Below are 25,321 nucleotides of genomic sequence, written 5' to 3'. Positions count from 1 at the left end.
TTCAGTTCCTATCCCAGTGCTCCTTCCCTCCTACATGGTGGTGTTCAGGCAGCAAATACGTTTTAGTAAGTATATTAGTAGATGTCAGGTATAAAGGTCTTCTGGAGATATTAATCAGTGTTGTTCCACCAAAGTCAATGGACCTACGCAGAAACACAGAGAGACTAATCCGCCACATCTAGAATATGCATACTGCTTTAATCATTTTAATGACATGCTGTGTTTTATTGAAACGACAGAATGACTGCAAGTGTAAGGATGGATTTCAGGGGAATGGAATTGAATGTACACCCATAAACTCATGCCTGGAACAAAACGGAAAATGCCATCATCTGGTGAGTAATTAATCATTCCCTGAACAAAGTGTTCAGATACATATCACACCTCGCCTCCTGCGCACACCGTAGAATTTCCTTGTCATTTCAAGCCTGCAGTTGATGATTGAGTTGGTACAAAGCTTTTCAAGCAGTGCTATAATCACCAAAAACGCTATGTGAACCACGTCATTATGGTATGTGCTCTGAAGACAGAGTGTAAGGGCTGCTCCAAGTTCTGCCTGTACAGAAGGGTTATCTCAAGCCTGGCATAAATAAATTCTGCATCTCTACCAGCAATTACAATGTGGATACAATAGTTTGTTGACATGTGTGCCCAAGTCACACATCTCTACATGGGCATCAATCAGCTTTATCAGTAGCTGCATGCGTTCAGCAGACCTGCAGGCTCTACTGTGCTCTGTAGTGCCCACAAGAACCACATCAGCCTCAGGCAGGGCACAGGGACAAAGATAAAGGGAAGAGCACAGAGGAGCAGAGGATGGATCTGCTATAGTCGGGTGAAGAGACAAGACCCAGCTTATCTAGGGAGGAAGTAAGAAAGGGTAGAGTGAGGGTTCAGAATCCTATAGACTTAGTGCATGGTGGAAAGGTGAGCGAGTTAGTGACCTCAGCTGGTGGAGTTTGTCCTATAGGAGGGTGAGGAGGTCCATGGAAGATGGTACGAAGATCCTTTGTTAAGTCGTATACAAACGTGCATCAGTAAGAGGGTTTACAAATCATCTTTGCTCTTGAGTGGTCTCCTGAATATTTGACAATTTTTCTCTCTTTCTGTTCCAAAGGCAACTTGTCAGTTTGAGTCTTTTCATGGCTGGGAGTGCGTGTGCCCAAAGGGCTACGAAGGAGATGGTAGAATATGCTATGGAAGTGCTGCAGATGTAAGTAATAGGGTCATCTTCTCTGAGCACGGGATCTACTGCACAGTTCTCACTCTGGATCTTAACCAAAGAAATGGCAAAGCTAGTAGAAACAGTTAGAAAAATACGATGCCCACCAGTGCTATCTGCAGGCAGCGTTCCTGCTGGAGACTCTTGCCTGATACAGAAATGATCTGTTGTGTTTTAAAAACGTAGTTTAGAAAGGGGCCTAAAGGATCCGAGCATATTTCTTTGAGACAAATTGAAAATGCCAGCCCCGGAGGCCTGAAGTGCAGAAGTGCTAAGCACTTGCCTCCCAGCTGGGAGCAGTGAGCACCTAGCTCTTCTGAAGTTCTGCCTTGAGGTCTATCTCAGCAGAAACGGTCTATTTATCATGTTAAAACAAATCATGCTGACCCACAGGGAAACAAACAAGTAAATTGGTGAAATACATATGCGTTTAGCAGCATAGGAAAAATTGAAGTGTCAGCTGTCCCACCCATTGGCAATAATCCTACATGGCTTTTAGCACTATCTGCCATCCCTGCTCACACCATCATCTGTCTCTGAAGTACTGTGGCGGATAAAGGCTCTCCACGTGCAGGATGATATGTAAGATGATGTACAAATACCAACCAAAACAACATATCTTCTTTTAATTAATTTTGCATGGAGTTAAGAAAATATTTAGGTTTACATTCCCAGAAAATTAACACTTAGCCTGAGGTCAGTAGACATTATGTACAAAGGTCAGGTACACCTAATACACCTAAGCAACAGATGGCCTGATTTTCAAAAGAGTTGGTAAACTCACTGTTACCATTACCAGAAAGTATCAGTACTACAAAAACACAAATGTCCTCCCTTTTCACATATACTGAAAACCTCCTCCTTCATGTCACATCAGCCAGGCCAGACACAGCAGGTTACACCACAGGCTACAGCAAGAGTACTTTGGTACAGCTAATTATAGCTTGCATACTCATTGTTCTCTCTTTCTCTTTCTAATCAGGAGCTATCTACTCTGTCAGAAGCAGCAGCATTTAACCAATGGATTAAGGTAAGTACCCTTCATGGTTGATTTTTTTTAGCATGCTCAAGTTTGCAGAAATACATGAGCCTTTTAGCCTTTAGAAATATTCCCATCACACAGCAGAAGCCCAAGTTCTGGAGAAGCATTGGAGTGCCTCTCTCACCAGTCACGGCAGGGCTGATCCCTATTTCTGCTTGAAAAACAAATTCTGATTCCAAATTCAGGCAAGTGAGGAAGCTCCACAAGCAGAACAAGTTACGAGCCCATTCTCTGAGGCAGGGGGCTATATAAAGCCATGACTCACTCTGTGCATGAATCTCTGCAGTCCAGATGACCAGCAGCAGGGTACAAGCAGAGTCTGAATATGCACCCAACGGGCTCCTTCCAACTTCCCTCATGCAATAAAACTATAAGTAAGAGGACAGGAAAGGCAATTGCTTTACCCTCCCTATTTTCACTGAGCTCCCGCCAGGAAAACGCAACCGTATGGCTGGTCAGTGTGGAGGCAAAAAAAAAAACCAACAATCTGAGATGCAAGACATGAAGGAAGAGATTAGCTTGTCTGGCTCCAGGTTAGGAAAGAAACACTAATTTAGATTTTAAAAAACCTGAAGTTCTAGACAGATTGATTGTCACAATCCACTTTTTATTTTCACATCACAGCATAAATTACTAGGGCAGCAGTAACATTAGAGGTCTTAGCCCACTGTGGTTGGCATTGTTTGAATAAAGATCAAAAGAGTTTCTCCCACAAAGAGCTTAACACCTAGATATAAGGAATGTATAGCAAATACATGGCAAACAGAACGCAACAGCGATATGTTAATAAATAGCATCAGAAGCAGAAGTCACCACATATCAGCTGCTTTCACGCTTTTTAAAGTTAGACAGCTCGGGGATCATTAAAGCACACAATTGCAACAGGGACCTCAGGGAGCTACTTAAAAGAGAGGCCAATGTGGCTAATTTAAACCAGCTATCTGCCTGGCCCTGGGCTCAGATGGCAGCACTGGACACTGCATAGAGAAACTAACAAAGTTAAAGAAATGAGCACGATAGGAAAGGCTGTTCACCTGCTACTGTGCTCTTTAGATAATGAAACGGGGCGGGGGGGGGAACCAGGCACAGATTCTGTATAATCTATTGAAACAGGGATGTGGAAATTTCTGCTACGCTTTAGAGAAATGATATCCCTTAAATTAAATAATGGTAGCTACAAACATGAGCAAAATAGGGAGGTATATCCATCTGTGTGGTTTTTAACTTCATACTTGAGCAGGAATGTTATGTTTACCACTTTTCATAACCAAATATTTTTCTTGTTGGTGAGGAAGGATGAGAAAAGGATGTCTGTTGCTATTTCTATATTTAAATATTTGGAAGGTGAGAGTGATGATGGCTAGAAAGAAAGATGATCTTAACAGAGACAAAATTGCCAGCTATTTAAGGGAGCCAATTCCCTGTCTGACCTAAAACCCAGTATGGATACTGAAGGACTGCCCAAAACAAGCCAGCTTCCAGACAGCATACAAGCTTCAAAAAAGTTAAACTCAAGCTTGTATTGCTCTCTCAAGTTTTGCAGTATCAAAAAATGGCAAGTTGTGGAGCCTGTGAAGAGCTTGGAGAAACACATCCTTAGCAAAATCACATTCAAATCTTTAGCTCTCCTTTTTCCTACCCACAAAAAAGAATCCACACAACTGGAAAAATCCTCTCTGGTGGACGCTTTCTCCATCCTTAAGGCAGATACAGACATATGGAAAGTGAATCAGTCCATGCCCACTACAGAGCCCACATCCTCCATCTAAAATTAGAGCCATCAGCAGCCCCACTGCAGTGCTGGTGGGCACAGATATCCCTTGGACATCCTGAAAAATCCCAACCATGTTAAATAGTCTTATTCCAAATGGGAACATTGTGTCATGTGCATTTCTTACTTCATGGTTCATAATCCTTCTATCTATTAAATAGCATGGAGTGTTCTGTAAAAGCAAGTAACCTGAAGTTAATCAGCAACCAGTAGTATTTATCACCATGATTTTTTGTATTTTTTTTTTTAACGTTCAAGTGCGTAAAACAGAATCCATGAGACAGACTAACTTTTGTGGGAGGCAACTTATGTGTTTCTAAATAAAAACCAATTCTGACCTAAACATTGCTTCTGCCCTTTAAATGCTGGCAATCTATTCTGTAAAAAATAGACACTCATTTACCATTTTTGTACAGCTCTAAGTACTTTCATTCAAGTCATTGCTCAGTATAATAGTTTTTCCTCTCCAGGCCGGTCACAAAGCACGTCACACACTCCACCTTGTTAAAAAGTCACCGACTGCTATTTATGGATCATCCTCAGGATGAATTATTTTACGCTCTTTACTTTCATGCAGGAGGCTGAGATAAACTCGGTGTTGTCCACCACCTCAAACCTAACTGTCCTCGTGCCTTCTCTTCAAGCAACTGAAAACATGGATGAAGATGAGAAAGCTTTTTGGATGTCAAAGAGTAACATCCCAACTCTACTGAAGTATGTTAATGATTTGGGGTTTGAGGGTTTTTTAATTAATTGTTTTTCCACTCCAAACAAGACTTTAATTTGAAGCCTCTAAAGCAAGACAGCTCTTACATTTTTAAGAGAGGGTCATAGGATTCCTCTTCTAGTTACAGTGGTATAAATCTCTGTAGCAACTCCACTGAAAACAAAGATACTTCTATTATGTCAGAAACGTTTTCAGGCCAAGCTAAGATCAAAACCTAGTTGAACCAGGTATTGTACAAACAATTTCTGCTTTAAACCACAGTTTTAGACACATTAAAAAAAAAAATTTGGAAAAAAAAAAGAGAAAATAAAAAACCTTCAAATCTAGTTAATTTTCTTTAGGTATCATGTATTGACAGAAGCTTACAGCTTTGCCGATTTCCAGAATTTATCGTCCTCTGACATGCTGCCAACATCTCTACAGAGCAACTTCCTACGCTTGTCCAAAGAAAATGGGGTGAGATGACCTGCAAACCATTGTGGTATCATACACCAAACCCTCAACATCACTGCCACCAGCTTTCTTGTATTACAAAACCACAGACATTAGCTACCTTTATTTAAAAAAAGACTATGTCAAAAAATTAGAGGAATAGGTCAATTATATTGGGCCCTCTGGCAGAAACATTAATTTGATTTTCTCCACCACTTTACCTAGCTGAAATTTGTCCACAATATTATTTATTCCGAATGTCCCAGCAGCTGCTGCAAATGATGGACAGTCTTGTTGCCAAGTGGAAGCACAGTCCCTGTGTCAACTAATTTAAAACAAAGAGCATCGAGGAATACCAATAACTTATTTTAGGGAACAGGGAAGGTAGGAGGAAGCAGTGACACTGCACACATGTCTACATGTGCAACTTGATAGTCACAAACCACCCAAAGGTATTTTTAATGGTAAATAACTACAACTGGCAGCCCTTACCCCTCAGCCTTTTTATTTAGCACTCCATATTCTGAGGAGGATTTTCTGGAAATACATATGGCACATTAAAGCACTTAATCTCCATTAAGGGAGGGAAAAGGGAGAAATCATGAACAGGGTCCTTCAAAGCTACACAGACATGGGAGGACATGAACTGGCACAGGAGCTCATCCTGCCCTGGGGTGGGGGTGACAGCATCTACCCCGAGTAACCACCACAGTGCTAGTGACCCCATGACTTTGCTGGTTTGCATGTGGGGAGCAGCACCAAATCCCAAATTCACCTCTCCTGTGCACGGTTTCCTGAGGGCAGGTGCACGCTGGTATAAGCAGAGCTGTAGTGGAACCCCAGGCAAGTATTTGGGAAGGTGTGGAAATCGATAGCACAGACCACTGGGAATACACTGCCACTGAGATAAAAAAGCAAACCCTTTCTCCTCTCTCTCTTTCAGAGCCTCACTCTCGAGGGTGCCCACATCGTGGCTGGTGACATCATATCCACAAACGGGATCATACATGTTATTGATAAGGTACACAACCGCATAGGGAGGATTTCCTCCTCTGCACCACAACAGCTCTTGGAAAAAAGTATTTGCACGGAACAGCCTTTTGACCTGCATCTGATCCTTGCAGCTGCGATCACAGCATGTGCACACGCGCTGACGTGGGATATCTGCTCCCTTTCCAGGTTCTGACCCCCCTCCGCAGCACCGTCATGCCGAGGCTGCTGGCCCGCCTGGAGCAAATGCCCGATTACTCCATTTTCAGGGGCTACATTATTGTAAGCTTTCACATCCTTTTAAGAATAGAAGCAGCTCTCTGCATTGTTTGCCTTTGGACTGGTATTAGACTATCAGTGGTCATTCTGATTTGGTTTTATGTGTTTCACAACAGCAATACAGCCTGGCAAATGAAATAGAAGCTGCAGACACATACACAGTCTTTGCCCCAAATAATGATGCCATAGAAAACTACTTAAGGGATAAAAAGTCTGCTATTCTGGTACGTATTATTCACAAGACTTGTCTTAACAACCCAGTATCTCATCTCAGTTTGAAGTGGACAGATTAAGAGGACACAGAAATAGGAATAGGGATTTGTTTTCCAGAAATCCAGTTAAGTTTGATTTTGTTTTTAACGCCAGAGAAGATAAGGAGGGATGGATCCACCTGTATTTTCCTGCCTTGCTGGAAGAGTCTAGCTATTTGTCCTGGGTTTTGTCCTTCTCTAGATTAAAACCATGCTGATAACACGCAAGGCATTTCATTAGCAGACTTTATTGCTGTGGTTTGTTTTGGTGGTTTTTTTTGCCAAGATCAGTACAGGAATGACCAGAAACAACACTGAAATTAGTTTCTTAGATGAACAAGTCTAGTCCCCTGTCATCACTGGCAGCCCCATCATTAATAGTGCCACAAAACATTCAGACTCTCTTAAAGCTATCCAGGTTGCTGGCCCCATCACTCCTGCAAGAATGCTATTGCCCAGCCACTTTCTGCAGACCATTTCTAATCCCAGTTTAAAAGCACCATTGGCCAGTCCCAGGATTTAGAAAAATTTCTGAAATTTTCCTGAATAGACAAATTTCCTCAGAAAAAAACCCATTGGTACTGCCCACTCCCAGGAGCCCCACACCAGGCTCATGCCTGATGTAGCCACCAGATCCTCCCACCGGCACAGACATTTCCATTCCACCTCCCCTGCTAATCTCAGTCCTTGTGCCCAGAGCTAGTTTATGTTATTTTGACAGCACAACTCCGGCCAGTTTATATCCCTTTATTCTTATGCCAGGAACATGCTTTAGCTGAAACAACTTTCTGTCTCTGACATTTGTGCCCTGACATATTTACAGGGCCAAATGTCTTTTTCAATCCTGTTGGTCTCCTCCCAAGATAAGCTACCAGTTTTCTCCATCACCCCAGTGCCTTTCTTCACATTTGCTCCAGTTTGAAATAGCTTTATCTAACGCACGTATTGAGACTCACACCTTTCAGAGGAAGCTTCACCTATAACTTGCTCAATGACATTAATACTTCCCTGCCTCTTCCATAAATACTTACCCTGCTGCACTCTGTCCCTACTTTCATGGTCTCCATTTACAGTCAGGAAGCTGAAGACCACGGGGTTCAAATGACTCGTGCCAAAACATTTACCACCAACCAGCAGACCCATGGCAAAAGCCCCGCTTCCTATCTCACCGGAACAACTCACAGGTCATCAAGCTACGTCTGCTCAAATGACTTTTGAATGCTATTTTAGTTGTTTTGTGACACAACATCATCATTTCCACATCACTGTAAGAAGCATTTTTAACGAACTTTGAATAACTGCATAGGACATCGATCCCAATGGATTTGAGTTACTCACACACAGAAATCTTTTTCATTTTCACTACTGACCAATGTTTCTTCTGTCTTTCTTCCATCCTCCTAATCTTGTCTGGTGTGGCAATCTAACAAAGCAAATCAGGAAACAACTGTAAGGTTAAGCCTGCTTAAGCCTTATCCTGATCTTCATGAAACACCTTGGTAGAGCTCTGCTGCAGAGGGAAGAGCTCAGCACAGGGAAGAGACCTCATTTCTTGTCCTTGATGAAGCAAGATTTTGTTCTCACTCTGCTGGTGATAAAAGACAGAAATGAAGATCAAATCTCTCACAAACACATCCTACTTCTGCTTCCACCTCCAAGTCAGGGAGAGCTCTGAGAGTCCCCTGCTTTGGAACAAGATGCAGAAGCCTTGGGAAGCACTCACAAAATTTTGATGTACAGAGAATAATTTGAAAAATGAATACACTCTAGCAACGAGGCACAGAAAAACTTTCCAATTAGCAGGTGTGGCTCTAACAATTTATTGACTGAAGATGACCATAAAGACTTTTAAAAATCCACACAAACAAACAAAGAAAAACCACCTATAATTACTGTAAACATTCATCTATAGGTGATTCAGGGATTCCCAAAGGAAGAAGGAGTGGGTGTGGGGAAGATTATAAAAGCACTCATGAATATGCAACTTTTGATGTCAAACGAAATCATGAAGTTCAGAGTACTAAAAAGCCACCTGACTAACTTTTCCCTGAATCTATCACCCAGCCCTATAAACAGAAAGAGACACTATCAGCCTCAAGTGAACCTTGATCCCAACAGTTTGATAGCTTTTCATCCCATACGGTCAATAAAAGTTTCATCATGACAGGAATACAGGCTCTCTGCAGTAGGAAATATGAAATAACCTGCCGTCTGGAGAAGCTGCTCTTTATATTCAGGCAATCTATGTTCAGCTTGTACCCTTTGGGGAAAGCTATCCCTAATAACTTGCCATGATTTGTTATGTAACTCCAAATTTAATTGTGTGTTTGCAGGATGAAGGCCAAATCCGCTATCACATTGTGCTGGATGAGAAGCTCCTGAAGAACAACCTGCACAATGGCATGCACAGGGAGACCATGCTAGGGTTCTCCTACCAGGTTGGGTTCTTCCTCCACAACGGCCAGGTACTGCTGTCTGCACCTGCTTGGAGAAACAGGTTTCCTGCTTTTTATGAATCCAGCTTCAACTTAAAACTAACCTGCAGTCAAAAGGAGTTATGCACCCCCATTAGCTTCTGGGATGTAACAGCACAAAAGTTGTCACTCAAATGCAATGCCTCTCATACTTACTTAATTCAAAGCCACCCTTGAAGGGATCTTTGATTGAATTTTATATCAATTGTGCTGTTCACATTTAGCATTGCATTTCAGAAACCACCACGGTAGACGTCCATCTCTATCAGCAGTAAGTCTGCATTGCAAAGTAGTCATTAATCTGACTTCCAAGAGCTATTAGAAACCTGCCTTCCATTAGAAAACATTAATTCTACTTTCTGTGGATTTATTCCACTTTCAATTCTACAAGCTCGAAGCACTAGGTAAGAAGTATGAATTGTCTTTCGACACCACTCGGGAAAATCAGGCACAGCAAGGTTAAGCAACACACCCAGTTCTGTGGCACAGCTGGGAAAGGAACTTAGACTCCTTCTCTGTTGCAGAGCACCCTCTGGGCATAGGCAAAGCTTCTTGCCAAAGCAGTTTGAGCCCTGTTGTTTGCTCTGCCCACAGCAGAGCCTTGGTAAAGCATCTGATTATGGACTATTGCTGGTGAGGGTAAGACAGGAGTGTGGGGTAGCAATGAGACGATGAAAGTATTTCTTGAAGGAGCAGCCACTGAGAGGGCTTCCCTGAAGCCTCTCATTCCCCACAGAGAGCAAACCCAGCTCTTGGCTTGCTTTAGGCTCCTTCTTCAAACTCTTTACCTTTACACTCCACAGAGAAAAAAGCTGATCTGCTAAATCCTGTTGATAAGAAACTTCAACAGGCTGAAAGTCCTCTCGTGTCCTCCAGTCCAGTGAAGCTCTTAAGTAAAGCAACTGGGATGTGAGCAAGTGCTTGAAGTTAACTACATTTGTCAGTTTTCCTGAAGTGAGACTTGTACATTGCTCTTTCCCCTGCTACTGCTCTAGTTACCCTATAGCTACCAAAGAGCTCTGCTCTTTCTAACTAATTGTATTTCTTTTGCAGCTATTCATAAATGACGCACCTATAAGCTACACGAATGTTGCAACAGATAAAGGAATTATTCATGGATTGGGAAAAGTCCTGGAAATCCAGAAGAACCGATGTGATATTAATGATACCGTGATCACCGTAAGTGGTTCTGTTCATACAGATTTTTAAAGGCCCATCTCATCAGAGAGATCTGTAGCCAAACACAGCTGAAATATACAGGATATATGACACTGTATTTCCCAATAAGGAATACATGCGTTTTCCACAAAGGATATTCCTACCATCTATTAAGACTGCTTTGATCCTGCAATCAGTGTACTGACAGCCTGAATAAAATGTAATTAGAGTGGCACAGGAATTACCAATTTCTGAGCCATAGTTTTCAGAAAATAATAGCAATGCACTATTCTAATACATCATCTTAGCCAAACCACTTGTTTATGAAGCAAACAAGTGGAAAAAACATGGAAAAGAAACTATTTTTAGTAAGGAAAAAATATTTCTTTTCATTCCAGGTGTAGATTACCGCTGCCCATACACATGAACTCCTCATGCCCTCTGAGTAAAGCATTCTTCCTCTTTTGTTCCTTTCACATATGAAATACAAATGGGTTTACGTTCCTTTAAATAATAGGATGTGGTTTCCTCAAACTGGCAGAGAAACGTTCCCTTTGTCTTTTCTCCTGAGTGAGTGAGTCAGTCAAACAGGACTGCAAACAGGCAGGCATCTCTCTTTTTACTAAGCATGCAATGAACTAGACAAGGAAGACAGAGCAAGACTTGTGCTTCACCTAAAGCAAATTTAACAGGCATGAACGTTCGTAGCTTAATTCTTTTCCTGGGATACAGTCCCATATTTGAGTATATTTCACTCAAGGCTTTTCCCCAGCTTTGCTCATTCAGATCCTTTGCACACTGTCCTTTGTTTTCCCACAGAAAAGTAGTTTCCTTGCTGTGTTCAAATGCAGTAACATACTTAAACATTCATTTATGCCTTGCAAAAAGTGAGGACATAGTTAGCTAGACAGGAATACTATTAAACATCATGCACTAGGTACAACATGTATCTAAGCATTTTGCAGAAACTGACCATAAATGTGCAAACGATTCACGCACACACACACATAGCATAGGACACACACACAGTATGAATTTTCTATTTCCAAGCTGCCCTTGCACCACAGGAAAACTGTGTCCAAGCTCAAGATTTGTCTCTTATTGTGCTTTCAATAGAGAGGCCTTTGAGAAGCACTGCTTTAGAAGACCAAAGAGAAACATCCAAAAGAGCTTTCCTTCTCCTGCCCCTTGGGAGAAGGCTTCCCATGGGGCATCTCTACAGATCTGCTGGTGGGGATATTCTTCCTTGCTGAGCAGTCCTGCTACCCTCACCACCTTTACCAAAGGGGTTATCCCGATTATGCACCCTGAGGGCTAGGTTTGGAAATATAGCTGGAAATTATGCATTTTCTATTAAACGATCTGTCTGCAGCTCTGTATAGTCAGTTAACTCCCTCCCATTTGTCTTGCTCAAGGACAAGTGCAGAATTTGTTCACAGTCATCAAGTTGTCCCCCAGGAACCAAAGAAATAGTAAGTATTTTATCATTAATGCTTTTTTTTTTTTTTTAAATCAAAATAGCAGAGATGCATTCAATCCTGGTTTTAATGTAATTGCCTCAGTTTCAACAAAAGTTATATTTACATCAGCCTGCTGCACACATTACTTTCATTCAACAGACTCAATTCACCCTGGAAGCAAGGGAGCAGAATCAAGGGCAGCTTAAAGACAGTTTTATCATGAAAGACCAGTTTCTAGTATGCACTGGGACAACTGAAGCCTCCTCGAACTGCAAAAGTTACCTCTACTGTGCAAAACTGAGGGAGTTGAGCATGGTCTGGAGTATGTTTGCTACAGGAGGAATTACAGAAGCAGCTTTCAGCCCTTGAAATCAGAGATGTACAGAAGAGCAAACTCAACCTGTACCCAACAATACACAAAGAGACTTGGACACTATAGAGACTTTGGGTACCCAGGTCCAACACATGAGAACTGAAGATATTTAGCAGGTGCCCATCAACCACAATAAGACCTAGATTTTCTTGACATATACATTTCTCTGGGAAAGCCCCCTCTGTTTTGATTATATAAGCATATTTTAGTTTATAATTTTTTAATTAATTATGCCAGTAATAAAATTCCAAAGCAGATGAAGTCCCATCCACCCTATTAAAGTAATTGGCTGAAGTGCTCGTGAGTTAAACTCAAAAACATTAACATTTCCTTTACAATGAGTAGCTGGATGGATGCTTATCTCAATCTAACAAGTATACAATGAGACCAGCAAGTCTTCTGCAAGTAAACTTTCCCAACTGTGTCCAGACCTGAAAGATAACATTTAAACAACTGTTTTTGCAGAACTTTGGCTCTCAGTTTTCCAAGAAGAATTAGGAAGAACAGGAAATGTGTCAGAAAAAAAAAGAAATATTTGTCCAACTTCAGAAGAAATTCAGAAGAAAATCCTGTTCAATTCTGAGCAAAGGCAGTATTAGACATCTTTAAAATGCCACAGGGCACAAAGTTAAATTGATCGTATGTTCACTAGCAAAAATATTTTAGCTAATGCATTTTTGTTTCTAAAAGTGTTTCCTTCATTTTCATTCTGAATGTGAGAGTCAGTGCACAGCATGCATAAAGTTAATATCCTAGTTTTTAAACATTTGAAAGTAGTTGATCAATATTACTCAGAAGTGGAGCCATTTCTCCAATTTGTGTTCAGGCAGGGGAGAAGAAATATTGTGTCCTCTCGGAAAACAACATGGGAAAGTACACCATCCAGATCGGGTGCCAGTCAAAGTGTGCAAAAATCATCATTGTGAGTACCCCGTTTCTGTCACAGTAAAAGCCAGGAACCCTCATCCCTGAACTTCACCCTCCTTGTAATCCCCTCTAAATGCACACAGCACGTCAGGGTGGTCTCTGACAATGTGTTTGTAGGCCTTTTATTCTGGATGCAGCAAAGATTGGATAGTTAAAGGCTGCTGATGGCTGCAACATAGGAAGGGCTCTGAGCCAATGTGGTGCAGAGGAAGAGCAGGTTTGGAATGGGTAACACCATGCTTGTCTGTAGCAATCCTGTCCACCTTTCCCTGGGGTGATGGAGGGCACCTGGTTCCTGCCAAGGACTTGGGGTGGCAGCCTGAGCCCCAGCACAGTGAGAAGCATGGTCAGAGACCAGCAGAGCTGAAGCACTGCTAAAAATATCGAGATCTATAGTTCACCTCCAACACAGCAGCTGTCCCAAGAGATGATACCCAGTGGCCACATGCTTGCTGCCATGCTTGCTACCCTGACCCTCAGCGCGGCATTTCTGGGTTTCTAGACGAGGGAATGCTGTGCAGGTTTCTTCGGACAGCAGTGCCAGCCCTGTCCAGGGAAAGCAGGGAACGCTTGCTTCGGAAACGGCATCTGCCTGGACGGCATCAACGGCACAGGCACCTGCGAGTGTGGAGAGGGCTTTGTCGGTACAGCCTGCGAAAGCTGCATCGAAGGCAAATACGGCCGCAACTGCGATCAAGGTACTGAGCACCCCCGAACCACACAGGCACCTTCACTAGTCAGATGTCAAAACCTTCCCCTCGGATCTTCTATGTCCATTCTAGATCCCGGAAAGGTGGATCACTTTCAGGGTAATAGGGCCATTTTAAAAACATCATTAACTCCTTTTCTTTCCCCTTTATGGTATTTTCTCTCTACTCCTTTGTTTGGAGATGGTGGCTCCTATCTTGGCACGCTACAGGCTTAGAACAGCCACTAGCAAGAATAATCCTCTTTAGCACTGCTTTTGAATTGAAATACAGTTTCAGTCCCTGAATTTGGGAATAGGGGAAAGATAAGCACATTTTGAATTTAGATTTATTGTGTAGAAAGAAGCCAATAAGCAAAAGCCAAAGCATTTCTTGAAATAGCCTAGAGCAGAAGGTGCCATCGGCAGAAGACACCTGGGCCATCCCTCCTGCCCTTCTGCTCACACTGATACCCTGACCAGGAACAGTGGTTTCTTCCCATCTCTCCCCACAGTGTGCACTTGCGTCCATGGAAAATGCAGCACTGGTATCGACGGGGACGGCTCCTGTGAATGTGACGTTGGCTGGAGAGGAGTGACGTGTGAGACTGGTGAGTGTCCCCTCCTTTCTTTTCTGGGCAGAGAAGTGAGCATTTCAAGAAATGCTAGAAGTACAGCTGTGGTTAGATCCCAGTGCAGGAGATCCAAGTGCACTACCAGATACTCAGGAGGTTCCCACATGCAATGAAATACAAGTGACATTTGTGGGCTATGGCAATTAATTACCATGTTAATAGAGAGCCATCTGAGATACTGCTCCTGAAATTTAAATGCCTTACTTTGCTAATTCACTAACTATATGAACTTGTATCTGTCCCAAAAGAGTATTCCATTTGTTAAGGCTATATATTTGCAGAGTTACCCAATAAGTTTTGACCCTCTGATCAAAAGCCTCTCAAGGGCTTCAATAAGTTGATTTACCTATATAACACTAGATATTAAATTATTTTCTTGCTAATACAATAAAAATTGATTGGCAAATAAATTTGTGTTGGTTTAATACAACTCCTATGTCAAATAAAATCATAATTTAGTTAGACGTAATTAATATGTATTAAATAACTATTTCAGAAATCTACATACAATAGTATAAAATAAAAAGCGTGTAAGTACATTAATAAAAGCATTCAGTACCTGTTTTAAGTTTGCTTAGGGAAAAAATAATAATGAAATTAACTTTATAGTTCATATAATAGAGTAAATTTCAGTTCCTTTGAAAAACCTACACTTACAGAATTAAACTAATAACATACAAAACTCACCAGAGTAAATACAGATAAACGACAACAGGTGAAATGTTTTCCTGGCAATATGTTGACGTGCCTCTTCTTCGCAACTGAATTTAAGTGGTACCCACTGATCTATAGCGAAGATGAAGATAGAAGACTTCCATACGAAGTCTCTATACAGACCAAGAGCACGGCTGTCTGGTGCGGAACTCATACCAGACTCCAGCTCTGCATGGTGGGAGCAAAAGACAGAGAAACTAGAAGGATGTTGACCCAAAAGGTTCTGATCCCTGTTGCTTTTTTTTTTTTCCCCACTCTTGCAGAAATCAAAGACGATGCATGTAATGCCTCATGCCATACCAGCGCTAAGTATGTATGAAATCCACTTATTTGGACCGGGGCAGGGGGAGAGGGGGTGGAGGTGGGGCAGGGGTGAGAGGATTTGGGGGACAACAAAAACAGGAAACAGGGATCTCTTGCAAGCAAAAAGCATAGCCCATCTTGCTCTGTATGAAAACTTCTCAGCAGCATGGACATTTCGCCACAGAGATAAGGGGTGATGCTAACGTAACAGATTCAGTGATTAGGCCAATAAGTTCAAAATGTACACGTTAAAAGGGGAAACAAATGAGATTTTGCGAGGAGGGGGAAAAAAAAAACACCCATGAGACATCCTGCCATATAGTATACAAAGAAACGGAGCCTGCAGCACTAAAGAGAACAAAAGGGCAGGGCAAGGCCTGATCATAAACGTGGCTTTCTGAGGTGAGTTTTATCTGTCCTTTCTATTTCCCCCATCTGCCGCCACACACATAACTGAGAAATGCCATTGCTGCTAGGGACTTCACCAAAGACAGCTGCATTTGACAAGAAACAGCTCTCTTCTTTGCACCAAAACATAAAAAAAACATTCTTGGTGGTCCAGCACCAGTAACCAGTTTTCAAAGGAGCAAGTCCACCTCCATTGAGCCATTTACTGAAGTGAACCCACCCCCTATCATTGACCAGACAGCAAGATTTACATTACCCAAGACATTTGAAAAACAAGGAAAGATGGTCTGGAAAGACTCCTCATTTTCAGCCACAGCTCTTCTATAGGAGCAGAGAAATCAGAGGGACAAACCTCCTTTTTCCCAGACGGACATCATTTTCTCCCTTGCATGTTTGTGAACTGCAGTTCACAGCAGTGATATTTTACCAGGCTTTTTGGCCTCTCAAATTTGTTCAGGAGGATCCCACACATGCTGGCATCAAGACTGTGTTTCTGATAGGAGAAGCAGACTGTTCTTTTCTCTTGAACCTTATTCATCCACTGCCATACCCCTGGTAGGTACCATGATAGGTGCGCAGGCATGGTAGGAGTTGGGGTGAAGGACAGGATTGTGATGACTGCGTTGTGACATTGTCCCTGGGTGCCACCGGGGAGCAATCCCTGTATTATATAGAGTTCATGAGGCAGTAAACCCACACTTGCATACAGAAGGCCAAACTGTGCAAAAAAAACCCCAAACTTGAACACAGAAGACTCAGATGCCTGGCTCCCACCCCTGCCCATCAGTTCTGCCATGTCCCTCAATAAATTGTGTGCACACAAACAAAAATTTATGCATAGTTTTTGGGTGAGCAGGCATGAAATTTTTGGAGTTCGGCCTGAGAAAATAGAACACTTGATGACCAAAGCGTGCATTTTTAATACTTTAAATAGTACATCCAAAATGCATTTGGAAAGCTTGGTCCGACTAGGTTCATTTTAGTTTTATTTATTTATTTAGATGGTTGTAACTACATCATACTGGATGGTTAAATGTCATGTTCTTTCTACACAACATTACCTTCAGAACAATGCGCAAAAACAAGGGTTGTACAGAAGACCTGACTAGTGTTTTCTTTTTTTTTTTTTTTTTAATGTCGTCTCCCTTCTTTTACTTCTTTAGCTGCCTTCTCCTATCAAATGGCACTGCCTATTGCAAGTGTGCAGCTGGGTTTGAGGGGAACGGGACACTCTGCACAGGCAAGTGGACTTTGTTTCTTTCCTTTTGAAAAAAAAAAAAAGCCACCACACCCTTGAAACATTCCGGTCTCAGCAGAGCTGGTGAGACATGAGCACTTTCCTATGCACCAGTTAAAAAACAGGAATTGCTGCCAGTTTGCTCAAAGCGAATAAGAGCCCAACAGGTGCAGATTCATAGCAAACAAAGGGCTCAAAATCTCCAAGTTACACAGCATTGTGCCACAGGACACCAGAGAAAAGGGAACATGCCGTGCACAACCCAGACCCCATTGTTTGCAGAGTAATGAAACCTGGATTGTGACTTTTACTCCTTTTCCCAACAAAGCTCAGCAAAGAGAGGCCAATTCAAGGTACAATAGCACTTCCAGCTATTGGAAGCTGCATAGTCCTACCATTTCCTCAGCTTTCCGAGCTTGCACAGGTTTCTGGGGTGGTAAAATCAACTTCTTTAGACGTGAGAGATTCTCAGAAAAGGACAATAGCAGCTTATCCTAGGTGTCTCTCCAAGAGTCTGGGATATCCAGACTTACAAAATAGGCTGCTTCTGACTACAGTGATTGTAATTAATTTTATGATTGTTTTACTTAATCTTTAAAACTAAGTTTTTAAATGATTAAAATATTAATTCTCTTGGGAACAGAAGCATATTTGTCTACTTACACTGGCAGGCAGGTTCCTAATCCAAAATTTTAGCACTCTGTCTGCTTTCATTTTCTCTTCTGGCATAAATCAACTAAATCCATTTTAATCTGCTGGGGGGAAATTCTCCATGTGCAGGAAGAGCTGGGTGGCACCGGTCACCCATAGCAGCTCTGCGCTCACCCTTATTCGCCTGTATAGGACTCCCAAGCAAAAACATTTACAGGACGAGCCATCTCCATAGTCTGGCTGTTACAGCTGCTGAAACAGCAATTTGAGGTCATTTGAGGCAAAAACTAAAGCAATGTTTGAGCGGATTTGATTCACACTGAAGATCAGAAAAGGCTCCCTCTCTGCTCTTGGGGTAACCCAAGCAAGCTCAATTTGCCAGCCTCTGACCCATCCAGAGTTCAAGAACGGCACAAGTATCTATCTGAATAACAACCAGGACTTTTTGTCACAGGAGAAGGCTGGGTGGTATTACACTCTAGACCTCCTGCAAGAGAAGACCATTTGATCTGTGTGAAGAAAGAGGCAAGCTAAGGGAAAACTTCAAATAGTTATTTAACCTAGGGAATAACATGAAGGTCCTTTTTTTGGTGCTTGGATGGAATGGACAGAATCAGAAGATAAGTTACTGAAACTGAAGTTTTTACTGAAGTCCTGGACGAATTATCTTCCAGATTGGAAGCATCTTGTCAGCTTTCCCTCTTGCAATCAAACAGATGTATTAAATTTCGCTCTAATAAAGTCTATAGCCTCTTAAATCAGAAAATTTCTCTGTTCAGAACATGTTAGAAAATTCCTTTGAAAGAAAGAGACAGCTTAACATGAAAAGTGAAAAGCCATTTAAGCAAATTGGTTTAATCTGGGCTGTTGCCACTTTTCAGCTATTGATGCTTGCAAGACCAGCAATGGTGGCTGCTCTGCCAAAGCAGAGTGCAGAAGAACAACGCCTGGCAATAGAGTGTGCGTCTGCAATTCTGGGTACACTGGAGACGGCATAGTCTGCATCGGTAAGCATATCCAATTTCTCGTATGTCACAAGGAGGGAAGCTACAGGAGCAAGTTTTCCTGTAGATGGAAGATCTTTCTTCCACTATGACCCAGAAGCGCAGTTTCCTGATCCTGTGGACCCTGATGTCAAAGGCATCTCTACCTGCTGTGTGGCTGACACTACTTGGCAAACCATGCAACTACAGCAGCAAGGTGTAACACCAAATCTTATGAAAAAAAAACTACGTCTCAACAAGGATAGCTCATCTTCAGCAGCATGATACACTCGTGCTCCCCTGACCAATGCAAACAAAGATTTTTAAACACTGTTGTACCATACCTCCCCAGCTATGGTTTTAGAAATGCTGACATTAGGGTTTTGGCCTTCACCAAGATAACTGCAAGACAGACTGAGGTGTTAAGTAGCTAAGGGAATGAGTTTCATTGATTCACAGTTGTCAAATCTGCATTCCTAGTATGCTTTACTTCGAACTCTCCCTTCTTGGGTTTTCAGAAGTCACTCTTTTTTTTTTATTATACTGTTTCTGTTTTGTAAAGAAACCAACCCTTGTCTGGAGAACAATGGTGGATGCGATAGAAATGCAGAATGCACGCAGACTGGACCCAATCAAGTGAGTATTGTGTCAGTGCAGAAAAATAAGACCAGCCAACAGTTTACATTTGGGTAAAGAAAGATTTCCCCATCTCAACTTTGTTTTTAAATGGCAAAGTGGATTTCATAACAAAAATTCTGAAAAGTATATGTTTCCCTCAAAAAGGTATGTAAGAGGGAGTGTTAGCAAACACACAAAAAAAAATTATTTCAGTAAAAGAAATCCGAAAATGCAGGAGAAAGCAGTGTTTTGCTGTTTCAGTCGTTTGTTTTTCTCTTTTGGGAGGTTTTGATGTGAAAACCTGTCAGTTTTGAAAGTATTGCCAGATAATGTTTCTTTTATTGTTGTAGAAACTGTCCATGGGAAAAAAAAAATCCATTTCAGACTAGCCCTTCTCCCAGCATAGCTCAAATGTATTCACAGGGAAACAAAACTGGCTGAATCACAGTTCTCTTATAGGGGTTACATCATACCGGCATACACTCACTCCTCTGCTGTTTTGCATCTCCCATGCAGAAGTACCACATATTCTCCAAAGAAAAAGAAATATAAAAGGACAAAGCAGGAAAGGAGAAACAAATTGGCCCAGGCAATCAAGTGACACAGATTAGTGTTTCTATTTTTATAACAGTTTCAGAAGCTGAACACTAACTGCAGCACTTCTTATCATCCCCCTGTAGTTTCATATATTAGCTATTGGAAGGACTGTAAAAATCCAGCAAGCACTGCACAACAGTGAGCAACGCAGGAAAGAGTGACCAGGAGTCAGAGGCCTTCCAGTTTCCCAGGGACAGGAGGGGCAAAAAACCCCTCAGCCTTTTTTGCCAGCACCAATCGACTAACCCTTTGCCTTGACTGTCATTTGCAGGTCAATACATTTCTGGTAGAAGCACAGAGCCACTTAACTCCTTCCCCATCCCTCTAGTCAAGACAGGTGATGGCTGTTTTCTTCCATACACCCTCACTGGGGGTAGAAGTAGTAGCTACAACATGAGGAGCTGCAACATGGTTATTTATACTTCCTTTTTTAAGAGAATATAGTTAACATTGGAGCAGTAACAACTTCCACTACAAAATCCCAGCACTGCAGAGCCAAACTTATAGGACAGAAATGCGTTTCCTTTCTGTAGGGCTTTCAGTCATCCAGCTACATAAAATGTTGCTGTTACACTGCCTAGCAGTTCTATTTCTGCTGCAGAAATCTTGAATTTTCAGTCTCCTACATATTAAATGTGAATTCTAAACTGAGAACCAGTGAAGTGGAGAGGAAGATAAGTCATTTCGTTGCATACATGTTAATTTTTCATCTTTGTGATAACTGCAAGCACAAAACAGTAATCATGACGTGTCAAATGCATTAGTGCTGCACAGGAAGCTGACAGCAACATCAGGACACAGTTTCAAGTGTGTTTTGAAGATACATTTCATCACTTAAAAAAAAAACGGGAAAGGAAGAGAACAGAGGGGAATACCAACATATGCAAATAAAATGAGGAAAATAAATTCGGAGTTTAGCCTGTTTTGTCAGCAAGATGACCATGTGCGGATGTCAAAGGGGTCACTTCAAATGACCAAGATAGCAGAGGAGAGACAAGAGATGGATAGGCAGGGAAAGGGCAGACAGAGCCTCTTGGAAATTGTTAATCCCCAGTCTCAGTCTGTGGTTGCTCACGCTGGCTAAGAAACTTCTGCAGGAGAGATGATGTACTTTTAGCTTAATAAATTGTACAACATATCACTACGAAATAATATGGAAAAAAAAAGTAAATTAAATGTAAGTGTACTTAAAAAAAAAAATCTTTCCACATACACATATTTTCTGTTTTCGTTTTGTAGGCAGTTTGTAATTGCTTGAAAGGATACTCTGGAGATGGTAAAAGATGCACATATATCAATCTGTGTTCACAAGTAAGTATCTAAGAAGAATATTTAAAGTCTTGTTGTGATCATTACACTTTTGGGTTTTGAATGCATACAAAACCAAGTCAGATATGCCCAGAATCAACTTGTGTTAGCTTAGCTAATTTTTAAATGTGCTTAGTTCAGTACATGCTTTAGTGTTGTCGCTATTTTAGAAACTAAGTATGCAGTAAGGGCTTTTCGTGGACCACAGCCTGGACGTAACACAAGTGGGGCCTGGACTCATCACTGAGTCTTAGAAAGCATTTCAGATCAAATCTAGAGAAACAGACCCTAGTCTGTAGTAGTAAAACATAAGTCATATCTTCTCAGCAAATTTATCGTTGCTAGAATTCATATAAAAATCTGTATCTAAATTTGTCTTTGGGACACAGAGGGCTTACCAACATTTCAATTACTATTTAAAAAAAAAAGCATTTTCTAGGCAAGACGATTAAAGAGCTTGGTCCAAATTATAAGAAAGAGAAGTGTGATCTACTACATGTTATCTGTCATTACAAAAAAAAAAAGAGCCTACAGTTCAGGTTGTTGATGCGCAGGGGCCAGTTCTAGCTACTCCAGAAGCCAGGTGATCAGGAACCAAGGGGAATAGCCTACGGTAGATCAAAAGACCTATTTATTTTTAATATTCCTCTGTCATTAAGTCCTCTGGTCTGATTTGGGAACGTACCTGTGCAGCCTGAACAGGAGAAATGATCAAGCATCAGCATATTCATCTCCTTCTCAGTTTGAAATTTTTCTAGCCTACTCAGAATATCAAGTCCTCATATTACTGGGTCATTACCAGTGAAACCCATGTTGGGGCAAAGAGTTGCTCAGGAGCCTGGGCATGTCTGGCTTCCCTGAAGTAGATGTTCCCAGCAGAGGTTCCAGCCTGCAGGCTCAGGTAGGGCAGAGCTCCCACCCAGCAGCCAGAGCAGCGCCTCACAGCCCCTACGGCCATGCGTGGGCTGCATCCCAAACACATCTCTGCAGATGCATCATACAGGGCAGCAACACTGTAATCTGCAGCAGAGGCAGGTTAGTGAAGAGTGAAACAGAGGAGATAGGTTTTCACCTTCCCACTCCCCACCTTTTCTTGACTGGTAGGTTAAAAAAAACACACACACCCCACCCAAACAAACCACCCAACTCGTTCTTCCTGCAAACCATTTCCCTCCACAACACACAACCCAGGACTTCCTGTGGCATTCCTCGTTCTGTCCCTCACTTATCACTGCAGGCTGAGAATTAGTCACGTTCATTTCACATGACCTGCCTCACACACTGCAAGCCACATATTTGCAAGCAGCGTGGTTCTCTGCACCAGCCATATTACTCTGCTTCTTGGCAAGCTGCAGCGGGGACATATCCACTCGCCTGTGCACATTAATCCCTTGGTGCTCCAAGCGCAGCGACAATAATTTTCACCCTCCCAGCCTGCCCTGTCAGCAGACTTTCTCCAACCTTGAAAGAGATGAAAGAGCAAGGGCAAAAACAGAAGCTGGAGGAGGAAGGGGAGCTTGAAGTTATGAGCCACTGCTTCCTATGATTTTGTATGTTTTTGCTTTTTCCTATACCTTGTTCCAGCAACTCTGCTTCCACTTGACTAATTATGCCAGGCTAATTATATATTTTAAAAAAGATAGTCTTGAGAAATGTCAATGTCAGACCAGAGGCTAATCTGGCTTCACTGTGCCCAAACCTCTGTGCAGCAAAGCTTCACAGGAAGCTATGGTAAACCCAAGATTGCCAACAGCCACCCCTAAGGCTAACCAAATAAATAGCAAGTGCACCCCAAACCCACTACTTACAGCCAGGGCTCACTGTGGCCATCAAGTCAGGTCCCACTGCTAGCTCCCAAAGGAGATTCTGCTCCCACTTATGGCCCGTGGGAAAGGATCCCTGAGATGACTGTCAACAGAAAGGACACTACAAAACAAGAATGAGGAAAGGAAACAAGATGGCTTCTCAGTTTTTCCTGATTTGCTCTCAAGTGCAGGAGGGACCTTATTTGCAAACTGAGGTGCTAACTGGAGAGCACCTACTTGTGAGTGGGCAGAGCTCTGAAACCCCAGCACGCTGCTTCTCAATGAGGAGCATCTCCCCTTAGCACAGGTTGCTACCTGGAGGCAGGCAGCTGGGTGAGGTGCATCTGCTGCTCCAAGCCTAAAATTATGCTGGTGGTGGACCCAGGGGCAGACAGGAAATGTTTTAGAGGAGAGCACATGTGGCAGTCCTCCATTCCAGCTGGCCTGGGCCATCAGACAGACAAAGAACAATAGACAGTCCTGTGCCAATGCTCCTCTAGAAATCCAAGCTCCTGGCACTATGAAAACGATTTACAGCTGTAAACAGTTCCCTTCAGCGTAAGTCAATGCTGCTTCAGCAGAGCAGCTAAGACTCATCCCTAAGGTCCAGAGTAAAACTTGCACAAAAATCTTTTGGATCCTTATAGCACCATGAACTGAAGATATAAGGAGGGAATCAAAACTACATTCTCTGTGCAAAAGGAGAATGAAACTTAAATGCTCTTTATTGTTTGCAAGAAAGTATATACCATCAAAAGTTTTGTAAGATCTGGTTTCAAAAAGCTGTTGGGATTAAGTTTGTCTAAACTCAATATATGGGGAAAAAAAAAAGTGGTGAAAAAGAATTGTTTTGCACACCTGGCAATGAAGGAACTAAATATTTTAAATTTTGATCTTACAAGAATAATGGAGGCTGCAGTGAATTTGCCATCTGTAATGACACTGAGCTGGCAGAAAGAACTTGCACCTGCAAGCATAACTACGTTGGGGATGGATTCAAATGCCGAGGCAATATCTTCCAGGTAAAGTGCTGCATGTGTTTGCTGTCCTTTATTTTTCTTCAGGAAGTTATGTAATACAACGGTTGTCTCTTGAAACATGATGATTTTTTTTTCTTGGACAAATTGGTAATTCTACCCCAGAATTTGAAATAATCTCAATCCAAGAAACCAAGAATAGAAACAGGATGCTGCAAGATAACCTTACCTGCCAAAAAAAAACCCACAACTAAAGCATTCCCCTCCACCAAAAAAAAAAAAACCCCACACAAAAAAACCACCCCCACACCAACCAACCCCACAACTGATGGGCAATCGTTATAACTGCAGTACTACAGAGTCAATACTGGTATTTTTAGGTTTCAAAGAAGCCTGTTCTTTGGTAGAGCAAGGTAAGAACAGAACAGGAGCAATGCAGATGGACAGTATTTATTCCAAACCAGAAATTCCCTTTCTGTCTGAGTGCTGTATTCATTTGCACTCCACAGATACTGCCTCACATTTGCGGTGCTATTACAAAGTCTTCTTCTTGATTGCAGGAACTTCTCAGGGACTCCAATACATCTAGGTTTTATTTCTACTTAGAGGTAAGAAAACGTTGTGTGGGGGTTTTTTGGCACGAGTTTCTCCTCTTTATTTTTTTTTTTTCCCCCCTCAAGGATGTAGGGAGTTATGAAGCAGGCAAGAATCTGGCATGTACCAACATCCTTCAACTTAATTGGGACTGGATTTGGATCACCAGTCACTAATATTGGAGATGCTCTAATTTAAACTATTAACTGCCATTACAACCTCCAGAGTGTTGATGATCAAGATCTCAGGGAAATGTAGGGCCTCCAGACCAGGCGTAAAACTGAAGCTTTCACTCATTCACAGTCAAGACCTTCCAGCACGTCTCTCCTGAAGCCTGATGTGAGCAAATACCACTCTCCTCCTACCCCTGCCACATTTCCACACTGCAATGCTGTTTTCAGCTGCCTCTCTGAAACATTGCAGGTTGCTGTGTGTTGCTAGACAGCCAGTGTGTACTGCCAGTTCTCATTGCTTTTTGGAGACTGGCAGTAGTAATTCTCTGGTTTACCCTGAGCCTCAGGTCAGCACAAATCTGTACATTGGCCTGCTAGTTTAAAGATTCATATTCTAGCTTCGGTTCTGCTACCATGGTAGACAGGTGGCTTCCTCTCACTTTAGCAGAGCTCTCTTCTTACTTTACTCTATCAGTGGTCATTGCAAAGTGCCTGCAATACCCCAGGTCCCTTTGTACCTTTAATAT

General features: G+C 42.1%; 1 protein-coding gene across 1 annotated transcript in view; it reads left to right on the top strand.

The window, feature by feature from the left end:
- The window catches only part of STAB2 (stabilin 2), a 61,847-nt gene that overhangs the window by 5,016 nt on the left and 31,510 nt on the right, over positions 1–25,321 (top strand). The window contains exons 7-27 of the mRNA XM_086610745.1: positions 240–335; positions 1,118–1,213; positions 2,205–2,252; positions 4,613–4,749; positions 5,104–5,218; positions 6,138–6,215; positions 6,374–6,466; positions 6,580–6,687; positions 9,048–9,179; positions 10,242–10,379; positions 11,768–11,818; positions 13,006–13,101; positions 13,609–13,804; positions 14,307–14,402; positions 15,404–15,449; positions 17,015–17,091; positions 18,621–18,746; positions 19,285–19,358; positions 21,177–21,248; positions 23,953–24,072; positions 24,588–24,635. Of these exons, the coding sequence (XP_086466871.1) occupies positions 240–335; positions 1,118–1,213; positions 2,205–2,252; positions 4,613–4,749; positions 5,104–5,218; positions 6,138–6,215; positions 6,374–6,466; positions 6,580–6,687; positions 9,048–9,179; positions 10,242–10,379; positions 11,768–11,818; positions 13,006–13,101; positions 13,609–13,804; positions 14,307–14,402; positions 15,404–15,449; positions 17,015–17,091; positions 18,621–18,746; positions 19,285–19,358; positions 21,177–21,248; positions 23,953–24,072; positions 24,588–24,635 (2,043 nt within the window). The remainder of the gene's footprint in view (positions 1–239; positions 336–1,117; positions 1,214–2,204; positions 2,253–4,612; positions 4,750–5,103; positions 5,219–6,137; positions 6,216–6,373; positions 6,467–6,579; positions 6,688–9,047; positions 9,180–10,241; positions 10,380–11,767; positions 11,819–13,005; positions 13,102–13,608; positions 13,805–14,306; positions 14,403–15,403; positions 15,450–17,014; positions 17,092–18,620; positions 18,747–19,284; positions 19,359–21,176; positions 21,249–23,952; positions 24,073–24,587; positions 24,636–25,321) is intronic.

The sequence above is a fragment of the Tauraco erythrolophus genome, chromosome 4 (genome assembly GCF_009769465.1).
Source record: "Tauraco erythrolophus isolate bTauEry1 chromosome 4, bTauEry1.pri, whole genome shotgun sequence".
Lineage (NCBI taxonomy): Eukaryota > Metazoa > Chordata > Aves > Musophagiformes > Musophagidae > Tauraco > Tauraco erythrolophus.
This window is presented reverse-complemented; position numbering and strand designations above follow the sequence as displayed.